Raw genomic sequence first — 12,679 nt, 5'->3', positions numbered from 1 at the left:
GGCCCTACCTCATGCCTTGCAGGATCTTAGTTCCCTGACCAGGGATTGAACCCCAGGCCCCCAGCAGTGAAAGCGCCTAGTCCTAACCACTGGACCACCAGGGAATTCCCAAGACTTCTTTTTTAAATGACTTTTTTCCCACTCTAATTCATTCCTGGGATCAGTTTTACGTGGGAACATTAAACCAACCTTGCATTACTAGAATAAAGCCACTTTGATTGTGATATATTACTGTTTTACATACCATGGATACAGTTTGTGCTTTTGTTTACAAATTTTGCATACATGTTCAAAAGAGAAACTGGCCTATGATTCTATTCTTGTAATATTCTTTTTAGTTTTGATCTGAAGCTTATGTTGGCCTTATAAAATTTTTGAGCAATATATTATTTTATGTTTCCAGGAAGGATTTTATGTAAGATTACCAATATTTCTTCCCTAAATATTCGGAAGAATTTACTTGGAAAGCCATTTATCCCTGGAAATCATTTTCTGTAAAGGTACTTCATTATACAAACAAGTTTTTAAGTAGATATAGACTTTTTAGATGTTTCTTTTCTTGGGTTATTCTTGTTAGGTTGCATGTTTTAAGAATTTGTCATTTTGGATGAATTTTCAAATTTATAAATATAAAATTATAATTTTAACAGCTTTATTAGGATGTAATTTACATACCATAATTTAACCCTTTAATGTATACAATTCAGTGGTTCTTAGTGCAACCACTAAAAGACGTGTGTAACCATCACAACAATCCAACTTTAGATTTCTGTCCCCTCATAAAGAAACCCATTACACATTAACAATGTTTTTTGATTCTGTCAACCCTCTCAGCTCTAGGCAACCACTAATCTCCTTTCTGTCTCTACAGATTTGCTATTATGGGCATTTCATATAAATGGGACCATACAATATGTGATCTTTTGAGAGTGGCTGCTTTTCTTTACATAATGCTTTCATGGTTCATCCATGTTGTAACATGGATCAATATTTCAAACCTTTTTATAGCTGAATGCTATTCTATTGTACGGATATTCCACATTTTGTTTATTCATTTGTCAGATTGACATTTGAATTTTTTCCACCTTTTGTTTTCAGAAATATGCTTCTATGAACATTCACGTACAAGCTTTTGTGCAGACATAAGTTTTTATTTCCCTTAGGTATAGATTTAGTAGTGGAACTGCTGGATCATAGGGTAACTCTATGTTTAACACTTGCAGGAACTGTCAAGCTGTTTTGTAAAATGGCCGCACATTTTGTAAAATGGCTCAGACTGTACTTTCTATCCAGAGGTATCCAAAGCCACCTTAGGTGCAAAATGTTTAAAGTTGTCCTTTGCTGCTGCCAAAATCGTAGCCACTGTGGGCAGTATGCAAGATGGCATCTTAGGTTTCTGAGGAAGAAGTTAGAATACACAAAGGGGGAAATAAGTGTACAATTACATAATGTAGATTTCATATTTAATTTTATGGGAAAAGCAATAATTAGTTGGCTTTTGGTTTTAAATGGAAATAGCCACTCATTGGGAACTAATTACTCTAATTTCAATTTATTTTACTTTAAATCATTCTGTGATGAAAACAGTTATCAAAAAAGGTCTCCAGAATGGAAGGAGTGCCAAGTCAGAGGTATATCACATGTTTTAATTCTCTCAGAAGAATTTCTTTTTAATGGCTTGTTTTTCTTTCCTTCTTAAAAGAAAATTATCAAGGTACTTTCTGCCATCTTAAAACTAAGTTTTTACTCAAATGAAATGGCTTTTCTCGTTTTGAAAATGTTGTGTGATGCTTTAATTTAGCCTCCCAGAAATGCAGATTGAAGACCTTTTATTAACTTAAAATATCTTAATTTCCAATGAAGATCAAACCCTCCTAAATTACCTGTAACGTAAATGGCATATTTATCATTGCTTTCTCAGTACCAGTGGATAACTTCTCCATCGGTGAAGGAAACATGCAAAGCTGCTAGACAGAAAAAGAGGACTATAATTTTGGGAAGTGGTCGAAAAGGAAAAGCTACTATTAGAATTGGTAACTCTTTCTAATTTTTAATGCTACTAGAACTTATACCCCTTATATATCCGGTGTGCTAAAATTAAAACAGCCTTAATGGTTATTCCTTAATGGTTAATTATTTCCTTAACGGTTAGCTGTCAATATTACTTGTGTTTCTTATGGAACGCACCTAGGATGTTCCTGACAAATAGTGTTTAATATGTATTAGATATTAATTTTAATCTGATAAAGCTCGTGAAGTGACAAAATCCATATCCAGATACGAGGTCACCTTTTCTCCCTTTCATGTGGGGTCCAGGCCTTAGGAAAGAGAGGGATGCATGTGATGTGTCTAATGACAGCCCCAGAATAAAATAAATTAGGCAGAGCCCTTGGCGCTTTACAGATATGAATACATTTTATTGTCATCACAACCCTGTGGGCAGACAGTGTTTTACAGCAGCGCAGACAGGTTAGGGTCAGGTTCAGCGGGGAAGTGGGATCAGGCAGAAAAAGAACATGGGGAGAGTCAGGGGGAGGCCGGTTCCAGAGCCTTTACTAAGGAAACAACAAAAATCACAGATGATAATGACTGCTTTTTCCAAATGCAGGAATCAGTGAAAAAACTAGATATGATCATGTTCAGAATTGTGATCAGTTATGTCTAAATATGTAAAAGTCAGTTACTTTCCCATTCTCCAGAAATAACACTAAAAAACAAGGAAAGATCCCATTCGCAATAGTCACAAAAATTAGTAAATATCTAGAAGTCAGTTCAGTGTTCACCTGAAAAAGTTAGTGCAAAAGGATAGATGAATCATTTTAAACAAATATGTTAACATTAATAAAATATAATGTTAACATATGATCTATTAACATATAAAGCCACTGGCAGAGGGAAAGACGGATCGGTGGAAAAGTCCAGAAACTGGTCCCTGTTTACTTGAGAATTGTATTTTAACTTAGACAATTTTACAGTCTAACTTGACTTTTTGTCTAATTAACTGATTGAAGCATTGATAATTCATTTAAACAGAAATTAGATATTTGCATCACAGCATACACAAATTCTAGTCAGTCGAAAAGGTGTAAATGCAACTAAATGCAAGAAGCAAATATAAAATACAGGAGAGAATTTCGGTGTAAGTGTAGGGAGTACAGAAGCCTTCCTAAGTAAGCCAAAAAACTCAGAAGCCATAAAGTAAAAGATATTTAATTACATGAAAATTTAAAACTTTTCTACAGTTCAAGACATAAACAAAACATAATGACAGACACAAAAGTTTGGTAGTGTATTAACATAGAAAGGTTACTGTTGATATAGAGAAGAACCCACAAATAAATGAAAAAGGATAACCAAATTTTAAAAAGGCAGAAGGTGGTTTCTACCTGTATGAGCAAACAACTCAGAAGAAGCACAGCTGGCTACTAGACAAATGAAGAGAGACCAACTTCTTTAGGAAATGCAGATTAAAACCATGGGATTTTCTTCCCCTCTGATGGGCAGAAATTCTAAAGACTGATAACATCTGGTGTAGACGAGGGAACAAGCACACTTTGCCTATGTTAAGTGTAATAAAAGTGTTCAATTTTGGAGCGAGGTTTGCAGCGTCCATCAAAGTTCAAAACTCTCTTGCTCTTTGTCCAAAGACTTTTACTTCTAGGCACCTGCCCTCTGCCAGTACTCTGCCTTGCACAGAAGTGTGCATAAAATCAGGCACCCGCAAGTCCAATGAGGGATACTTATGTAATGGGGAAAATCTAGAGACAACCCGGATGTCCTTCAGGAGGGGTCTGATGAAGGAAATTAGGATCCATCGGTGGTATGGAGTAAGATGTGTGTGGAGAACAGGGAAGGTCTGTGAGCAAACTGGGAAGATGACATGATACGTCATCAGGTCAAAAGGAAAAAGAGCAGGTGTAGAAAAGGACATGTCTATTATTCCAGTTAGAAACCCACAGTGTTTGTATTTGTAAATACTATATATGTATATATGTACATATGGAAAGACGCATATATACACGTATACACATTTGTGTATCTGATCCTGAAAATGCACAAAATGCTGTTAAGGGCAACCACCTCTATGGAAGGGAATAGATCTTTATATTTTTACTCTAGTTTTCCTAATCGTGTGCAAATTTAATTTTTTATTTAAAAGTTAGGCAGTCAGGAGAGGCCTAGTGACTCTTTTGTGGGCTTCTCTCACCACAGGATGCACTCTTCGCGCCCTTGTTGTTTCTGGTTTGTCTTTTGGAGCAGACACCACTGAAACGAGCGTCTTGTCATCGCTCACCAACTACCTGCGGTTTTCTTGCGCCCTCCTAACCCTCACCACCTTTGTGAGATGCTGTTTCGCGCTGAGGTGGTGCCTTTCCCCTCACACACACCCCTCTGGTACCTAGGGGAGTCCCGGGGTTTCTCAGTGGGCATTCTAGAATACTCATCCCAGAGATGCAGTGGGTTTTTCACCCAAAGCATTTGGGGAAAACTCTGTTCCTGTATGAATTATCCTCTTGGGAGTTCACGATTCACCGGAGCTCTTGAGACGCTCTAGGAAGTTGAGTCAAGAAACCCCTGTAGCCCTGTTAGTTCAGGATTTCCTAAATTTCTAGGACTGACTGTGGCACTGCTTTTCCAGTCACAACCATCCTTATCAGCTTCCCTGATAGACTCCCTGGGGAGCGCTGCTCAGACTCTCTCCTGGAAGCTTTGTAGTCCCAGGATTACCTGCTGCTCCCACACCCACCCGGCCCCCTGCTAGCGCTCTGTCAGCCTGGCACCTTCTCCCTGCCCCCCAACTCATTCAGGCCACAGGCGCTGCCCTTGCTCTGGGATTTAGTGATAACGCCTGGGAGCAGTGGCCCAGCACAGCCCATGGCAGTGCCCGGCGTGGCTCACAGGGTTTAAAACACACAATTTGAGCCCTTACTGGAACATGGGAAGATGATTTAAATCCAGATGTCTTATTTCATAATCCCCGTGTCTCTGAAAGTGGGAGAAACAGACTGGGAGGGCTATGTGTTTCAAGGAAAAGGGAGACTGTTTCTCTGTGGAAGTAAAGAATGGGCCCTCACAGTTAACAGGTAACGTAGGGAGTTTGTGCTGAGTCTGTCATGTTGGGCCTGTTATACTCATTTATATGACCGTTGGGTCCCTAATGGCATTTGCATTTACTGCCCAAGCTTGAAACTCCCCAGTGTCCCTGTCTTGGTCACGAGCCCTAATTCTGTTGACCTAGAAAGTTCTTTGTGGGAGCTTTCTAGCAGGCCTCTCCCCCAGTGTCCCCACCCTCTAGCCCCTGTGTCCTAGTGCTTTTTCTAAAACGCACAGCTCCTTGTTGTGCAGACCTGATTGCTCCTTGTTGCTCCAGGATCCGATCGATCCAGTTCCCAGGAGAGCGTGTCCGCAGGGCCCTCTGCGGTCTGCAGTCCTGCCCCCAGCCAGGCACCCAGCACCCCAGGTGCTGCAGAGAACTTGCTGGTGTCCCCCGTGCCTTGGCAGAGACAGCTGTCTGCCAGATGCCATTCCTTTGTCTCCCCCTGTCCTGACCCCTCCCACCTCCCTTCCTCTGAAACCATCAATCTTCCCTCAGGCAGAGGTACTTGCTCAGCTCTGTGCTTCCACAGGGCTTGTCCTGTGGAATTTGAATTCCCTCCACAGCCGTCTTGCTAGGTTGGGAGCAGCTGATTCCCCTTCATCTTTTTCTTCCTTCCCTCAGCCCCACAGCAGGGACACTCTCGGGCACCGTGCAAATTTAATCTTCAATTTCTAGTTGTTATGACACTGTTGCTGTGATGATACCATCTATATTCACAGTAGGATGGGTAAATGTGCGGGGGGATGCCTGTAAATACAGATTCTTTGTAAATGCAGGTTCCTAATTCTTCCCCCTTTTAATATTTTTTCCCCTTAAATCATGTGTCCTTTTTGCTGCTCCAGCTCTATGATTGGACTGTCACCCGGGGAGCCTGAGGCAGCACAAAATCAAAGAGGTTAGACACTAAATTTTTAATGTAAATGTCAACCAGGATACCTACTAGCTGTGAAAAGGGGGCCCCAGAGTTCAGCCTCAAAGCCTATTACCAGATACTTGGTTTCCCTGCTTGCGTCTCTTCTGTCTGTCGACGTGCACTTGACTCCTATTAACTTTAACAGGAATTATATGTGTGCCCTGAGGGGCGAGCATAGCTTTTAATGGGGGCTTCCTCACACTGCTTTTTTTGCTGATTACTTTTAATGAATCCCACCCTGTAGAAGTGGAATAATAAGACAGGATGTGCTTGAGAAAATGGAGAGAGTTATTACATATTTTCCTTGTTATCCAGAATAGCATGTCAGCTCTTCTTCTGTTAGTCTCCTTTGGTTGTCAGTGGAAGATAATTTTGGCTTGCTCACTTTCCAAATCAGAAACTGAAGTCAAATACTAACGTATCCTAGATGAAACATGACCCATTCATTTTTGAGAGTCTGTATGAGCCCTCTGCAAGGTGCGGAGAATGAAAAGACAAATTTATTGACTTCAGTAGATATTTACATAGCATTGAATGTGTTCCAGATGCTGTTCTGAATTCTATCAGTTATCTACTTTTGCATCATAGAACACTTCAAGACAGTGACTTAAAACCACAGCCATTTCTTTGGCTCAGTATTCTTTTCAGTCAACAGGTGGGGCTGGGCTCAGTGGGGGTGGTTCCTTCTGTTGCTCTCATCTGAGATCACTTATTCAACCAAAGTCATCTGGTGATCCACCTAGAGTCTAAATGGCCCCCCTCATCTGGCAGCTGTTGCTGGCTAGCTGTTGGCTGGGTCTGTTATTTCCAGCGGGCTAGCTCGGGATGGCTAACATGGCAGTGATGTTTTAAGAGGGCAGGTATAGAAGCCACATGCCCCTTGAGGACTCAGCTTGGAAGTTGCACAGCGTCACTCCTGTTGCAGTCTCTTGGTCAAAGCAAGTCCACAAGGCCAGCCCACATTCAAAAGGCGAGGAGCACAAGACCCCACCTCTTGCTGGGAGGGCTGCAGAGAATTTGTGGCCATTTAGTCCTCACATCAGAGAGGCACAACAGAGAGATTTAGTAACTTGTTCAAGGTCACACAGCTTGGGACAATACAGTGTTTTAAGTGCTTTGAAAGCTGCTGCTCATTATTTTTAAATCTTACCACCACTATTCGGACCAACTTATTTTTTTTCTCTGCAGCCTTGTAGAGAAAGGGTCATTCACATTGCTGTGTGGCTGCCATGGGTTGGAAGCTTCATATATGTTGTACCACTGAACTGTCATAACTAGTATGAAATGGAGATATTATTATTATTCCTAATATTCAGATGAGGAAACTGAGGCTTTTGGAAATTAAGTATGAGTCATATAAGAGAATGTTAAGTCACTGTTCCATATGCAAGAGTGGTCTCCCTAAGTAAATTATAAATGTCCTGTCACAGATCTTTTTTTTAATCTCTTGTTTGCATCTGGAAAATGGTTTTTAAAACTTTTCTGTTGCTGTGTTAATGGCAGTTGCACATTGCAGAAAAATAGCTGGAAGAAGAAACATGTTTTTCAGATGTCCAGTGGAGCCCCAGAATAGAAGCAAGATGAATATTCCATTCCACACTGGCAACACCAAAGGAGATGATGCTTTAGAAAAAAGATTTCTCGACAAAGCTCTTGAACTCAATATGATCTCCCTGAAAGGGCATAGGTGAGTACATGTCCCATCCAGAAGCTTGTCAGAGAATTGGTTTAGTTTTCAGACGCTGAAGGAGACACATCTAGGAGCCTGCCCATCCTGGAGTAGCAGTTATTGTAACTAGTTGGGAAAGACCGTTTGTTACAGGGGTGCTCGTGCTGCTGCTTACAGGCCCCTTAGCGCGATTCCACGGCCGGGAGCATGGGGGGGCCACACCTTCTAGGAGCTCTGGTCAAAATTGCCTTTGAAAATCTCTGCTCTGACAGCACAAAGGTGCGTCCCAGCTCTGGTGCAGCTGGCACAGCCTGTTCGGTGTAAGAACAGACACTGCTGCTCCCCCGAACGTCAGAGACAGTAGTTAAATCTGTCAGCTCCATGAAAAATGTATGTTGTCACGCATGAGAATAGCTGCCCGCTCCCTGCTCCCCCGCACGGCAGGCTCATCGAAGAGTTGAGCTAACCTAGGTTACCTGTGAGCGTGACGGTCCTTCACTGCGTTGGAAAGGAATTTTCTAATGACTGAGATGTGTGACACTCCTGGCCACCTGCGGGGGCTTTCAGGTGGGAGGTTGGACACGATGGCCTCAGGTGCCGTGACTCTCGCAGGAGCTGGTGACGGGAAGGAGGGTCGTCCTGATGATCAGCCAGATGTTCCTGTTCTTAACGGCTGCATTGGTGGTTCTTCTGGGTCCGTGGGAGGGATTCGGGCCTCTCTGCATAAGGCTGTCACCATCGAAGATGTCAGAAGCTGGCAGCCTTCATGAAGCATTTTTTGGAGATGCACCAGCTATGAGCACATCCTAACCAATATACACTCTGCCCTTGAAGGTGTACAAAATTGAAAGTCACTTGGGCATGTCTAAAAGAAACTAAACAAACACAGTATTTTTCTCGAATGAACATACTTATGATAGATTTTCTTCTTTTTCCAGAGAACAGCAAAACATCCACAGCTATCCCAAGCTGTTGAAACTTAACCTTAATTCTGACTTGAACTGGAAGCTTTTAAAAAGTCTTCTGTTGCTTTTCTACCAAATTCTAGCTACTGTTCTCTTTGCTACTACTTCTTCTGCCTAGATCTCATATTCAAAGCTGCCTATGGGTTTAAGTATATGCAAATTGCAAGTTGTTGTTTTTAGAGACAAACAGACACACAGCATGGAGGGTGGGTGGGGCCCTATAGGTGCTGAATTTTGATCCTTTGCAAGATGACAGCAGTGGGGTCTTCTGGACTTTCTTTATACGGTTATTCTCATCAAGCGATAAAAGTGACTTACTATATGTTTATATAGCAAGGTCTGTTTTTAATACCAAATAGTTTATATCTCTATGCATTTATATCTCTGTGCCTTTATATTTCTAATAATTCGGTTCTTGTTGGTATATGTTGAGACTTTGAGAATTTGTTAGGATCCCTGACCTTGTGCATTAGAGTGCTACGTTCTCAACAGTTGTGTGCCTCCCATTCCCCCTCCCCTCTCCCTTTTTAAGCTGCTTCACAAGAGTTAGAAGCTCCCTGATTCACTTTTACTTTCCTTTCAGTGGGTAGAAGAACGGTTGGTTGGTTGGTTGGTTGGTTGGTTGGTTGGTTGGTTTTGTTTTTTAGTTATGCTGTTAAACTAAAAATCTGTGTTAAATTCCCTTACTGTTTCTTCACGTGACTGTTCTCTTTCTGGTGTTTGACCAGTGATGCCGTGAGCTCGGGAAGATCTTTGCTGAAGAGTCTTTTCCCCTACTGTTCATCCATTGTCAGTGTTTTATGTTGACCGTGTGAAGGACATTAAAGTCCTAAAACATCTAAACCTTTGTCAATGAATTTCTTTACATGCTTTTTAGACAGATTGTTCTTTTAAAATCTTCATGCTGGGAAAACTTGAGTCTAAAACTAGCATCTGTGAAGGGTATTTTGTTCAGAAAGGTGTAAGACTTGAGTTCTGCACATCCATGTTTTTAATGATTCAGCATACTGGCACCTTTCCGTTGGCTTTTGGAACGGACATTATCAACAAACCACCTTACAACACAGCTCACGGTATAAAGTTGTATGAACTTTGTCCCACTTAGGCTGGAAACATGCCACTAGGACAGTTTTGAGCTATCTTCGTGTTTCGTTGGATTGTGTAATGAGGACTATACTGATCTTTCGTCTCAGCTCTGCACCAATTAGTTGGGTTAGTTGGGTTTCCTGCTTAGGGCTAAACCTTGCCAGTCTTGGTTCTCTCATCTGTAAAAAGGAGGATTGAAATAACTCCCCCACTTACCTCAGGGATGTTTGAAGAGCTTAAAACAAGGGCTCAGTGCAGGATGTGACTGTTTAAACACAGTAAATGTTTCAACAGCAAAAGCTGGCCAGTCCATGGATGCCATCCGAGTGTTCACATATAATAGTGCTCAGAGTCTATTTTGCCTCCTTCCTCATCCATTCATATGATGGTTACAAGTCCCTGTGGTTTGTACCGGCCCCAGATCTCTTGAATCTCCACTTATTTCCATTCCCATTGCCATAGCCAGCTCTGTCATCCCTCAGCGGATCATTTCAGCAGCTTCATCTGCCCCTACCTGCCCCTACCAACACAGCCAGTTGGACCATCACTTCCCCTTCATGCTCCTCCTTGGTTCATAAAAATCCCAGACTTATAAGCCCAACGGTCACAGCTTTGTGGTGTCTGGTCTGGCTTCATCTTTCTTGTGTTTCTGGTTCTTGGAATGTGGCAAGCATATATGCCCATGCTACGTCGGGTAAGCCTGGAGTTTCTGCCCCCACTAAGCAAGACTGACATTCCTTCAAGACACCTGCCAACCTCCTGACCTTGTTTGTGTCTCCTGCATTGGAAGGATGCACTTTTCCTTTGTTCTTATAAGCGTGACCCTTTTATTCCATCACAGCACCTCCATTCTGTGTTTTCCTGTGCCGAGGGTGTCTGCTTACGTGCCTTCCCCATCAGAGCAAGGAACAAGCCCTGTTTCTCCACCTCCATCACCTGGCATCCTGCCTTGCCCTTAGGAGGTGCTCAACGACTATCTGTTTCATGAATGGAAAGGCAGGGCTTCCTGAATTTTGCAAACAGCCTACAGTAAAGGCAGAGGTACAATCTCACATACATGGATGTTTTAATTTTTCAAAAGCTTACTATATAATTTCACTTTTAACTAAAATTTAAAATCTTGGAGGGCTCCCAGACTCTTCTTTACATATGTGTGAAAGTGTTTGGAAAACGGTGAGCAACTGCATTCATACCAGGACAAAGGGTAGTCACTGTTGTCTGGAGCACAGATCGTTGGAAGATACTCACTGAGTGCAAACCTTCACCTTTGAATGTCTGAAGTGAGTGAACGGACGTCAGTCTGCTGACCACGTGGAGAGAGGGGAAGGGGAGGTAAGGATGCAGGCCCCGGGTCTATAGGCTGCGGGAGCCACAACTGGCCAGTCTTTAAGGTTAAAAGCAAAGTGGACAGACAGGTGTCTTTCAGGCCTTGGGAAATCTGTGTAAGCTTTGGTGGCCTCATGTTCCTTCAGATCCTCCGGAGTGTCCTCCTTCTTCTCCCAAACTGTTTTTGTTTATTTTTCTCTTTCAAAATTTGACAACACATAATCATGTTAATACCACCTAAGTGAGAAAAAACAGATTTGTTCCCTCATTGCTTATGTTTACCTGCACACACTGCTTCATCCCCATCACTGTGGCTCTGTTCTTTGCCTGCACAAGAAACAAAATTGTTCTGTTCTGCGCTAGTCTATGTTTATCTAAACATCTTATGCTGTCTCGTCACAACTTAGCAGATGCTGGAAGGTTTGGCAAGCCCTTAGGTGAAGTATGTGATGTAACAAATAATTAGTCCCTTTTTTCCCCTTTAGAGTTTAAGGAGCCACTAAGACCCTGTAAAATGGACAGGACCCATTGATAGTTGTCCAGCTCTGCCTCAGGCCCTTGCAGGTCTGGCCTTGTATTACTCTGGGATTAATGTTTCTTTTACAGTTTTCTTTGGAAGGAAAATAAAATGAGGAAGAATTTTCTCACATTTGATCCGAATGAACATAATTAAAAAGTGAAATGCTACTGCATCTGCAAAGAAATAATCACTTTACTTGCAAAGAAAATTCCCTGGCTCTGTTAGTAATTGGGCTCTTGGTAATTTAGAATCAGAATCCATGACAGCTTGTGATGAATTGGCTCCTTTTGGGCTAAAGAAGGTAAGAAGTTCTGATTACCCCTGGAGTATTCCAGAGTGGGTGGAAAAGCTTGATCAAAGAGATATTGGGAGAGATCTAGAAAAGCTAGCAGTGAGCAAAGATTCATTGAATTTCTTTTTAAGAATCTAAAGAATAAAATATTTCATTTGTTGTGACAAAAACAAGAGCCGGTGATATTTGAAATCCCAGAGCAAATTGGATTTTCTAAGAAAATAGGGAACTGGGCCTAGGAGAAAAGGTTTACGTACCCAGAAGTCCTATAGTTAGGTTATAGAAATTGGCCTTGCTTACTTGTTAGCACACGAGAATACTGACAGCCTTGCGCCTCACTTGGGGAAAAGTATGGAATTCATACTTTGAGCATTTAAATGTATAAGTAATTGGCACTAAGTTTAAGGCAGTCCAAAATGTTTTATTCAAATGAAAGCATAATTTAAGTTAGTAGAAATGTACTCAGGGTCCTAATGAATGAATCTACTGACCCAATCCCTTTTGGTATGCTAGCCTGTGTTTCTCTTCAGATTGCCAACAATTCCTGAAGAATAGGCTGGATTTTAGGTTGATGCATTTTATTTTGAATGGTGTGTGTTGATTTTATATATCTATATAGATGTAGATATATAGTTATAGATATAACTTCAAACTGAAAGAAAAGTTGCAAGATTAGTACAAAGAACTCTTGTATGTGCTTTACCTCGATTCACCAATTATTAATGTTTAGCTTTATTTGCTTTGGCATTCACTGTCTCTCCATATATACATGTTTTTTTCTCCTGAACCCCTTAAGGGTAAGGAGACATG

General features: G+C 41.6%; 1 protein-coding gene across 1 annotated transcript; it reads left to right on the top strand.

Annotated features, from left to right (window-relative positions):
* The first annotated feature begins 1,894 nt into the window (after positions 1-1,894).
* LOC132508707 (probable phosphoserine aminotransferase) lies at positions 1,895-9,190 on the top strand. The gene is made up of 3 exons (XM_060129081.1): positions 1,895-2,033; positions 7,515-7,698; positions 8,619-9,190. The coding sequence occupies exons 1-3, from the start codon at positions 1,895-1,897 to the stop codon at positions 8,761-8,763; spliced, it is 468 nt and encodes a 155-aa protein (XP_059985064.1). The 3' UTR covers positions 8,764-9,190.
* Positions 9,191-12,679: the final 3,489 nt, after the last annotated feature.

Source organism: Lagenorhynchus albirostris, chromosome 18, assembly GCF_949774975.1.
Source record: "Lagenorhynchus albirostris chromosome 18, mLagAlb1.1, whole genome shotgun sequence".
NCBI lineage: Eukaryota > Metazoa > Chordata > Mammalia > Artiodactyla > Delphinidae > Lagenorhynchus > Lagenorhynchus albirostris.
The sequence above is the reverse complement of the archived record's forward strand: the minus strand, read 5'-3'. Positions and strand labels throughout refer to the sequence as shown.

Excerpts from the sequence above, each read along its gene's own strand:
- LOC132508707 (XM_060129081.1), top strand. The coding sequence starts at position 1,895 with ATGGCATATTTATCATTGCTTTCTCAGTACCAGTGGATAACTTCTCCA. Across the intron at positions 2,034-7,514 it reads AAAAGCTACTATTAGAATTG|TTGCACATTGCAGAAAAATA; the intron begins GTAACTCTTTCT and ends TGTTAATGGCAG. Across the intron at positions 7,699-8,618 it reads ATCTCCCTGAAAGGGCATAG|AGAACAGCAAAACATCCACA; the intron begins GTGAGTACATGT and ends TTCTTTTTCCAG.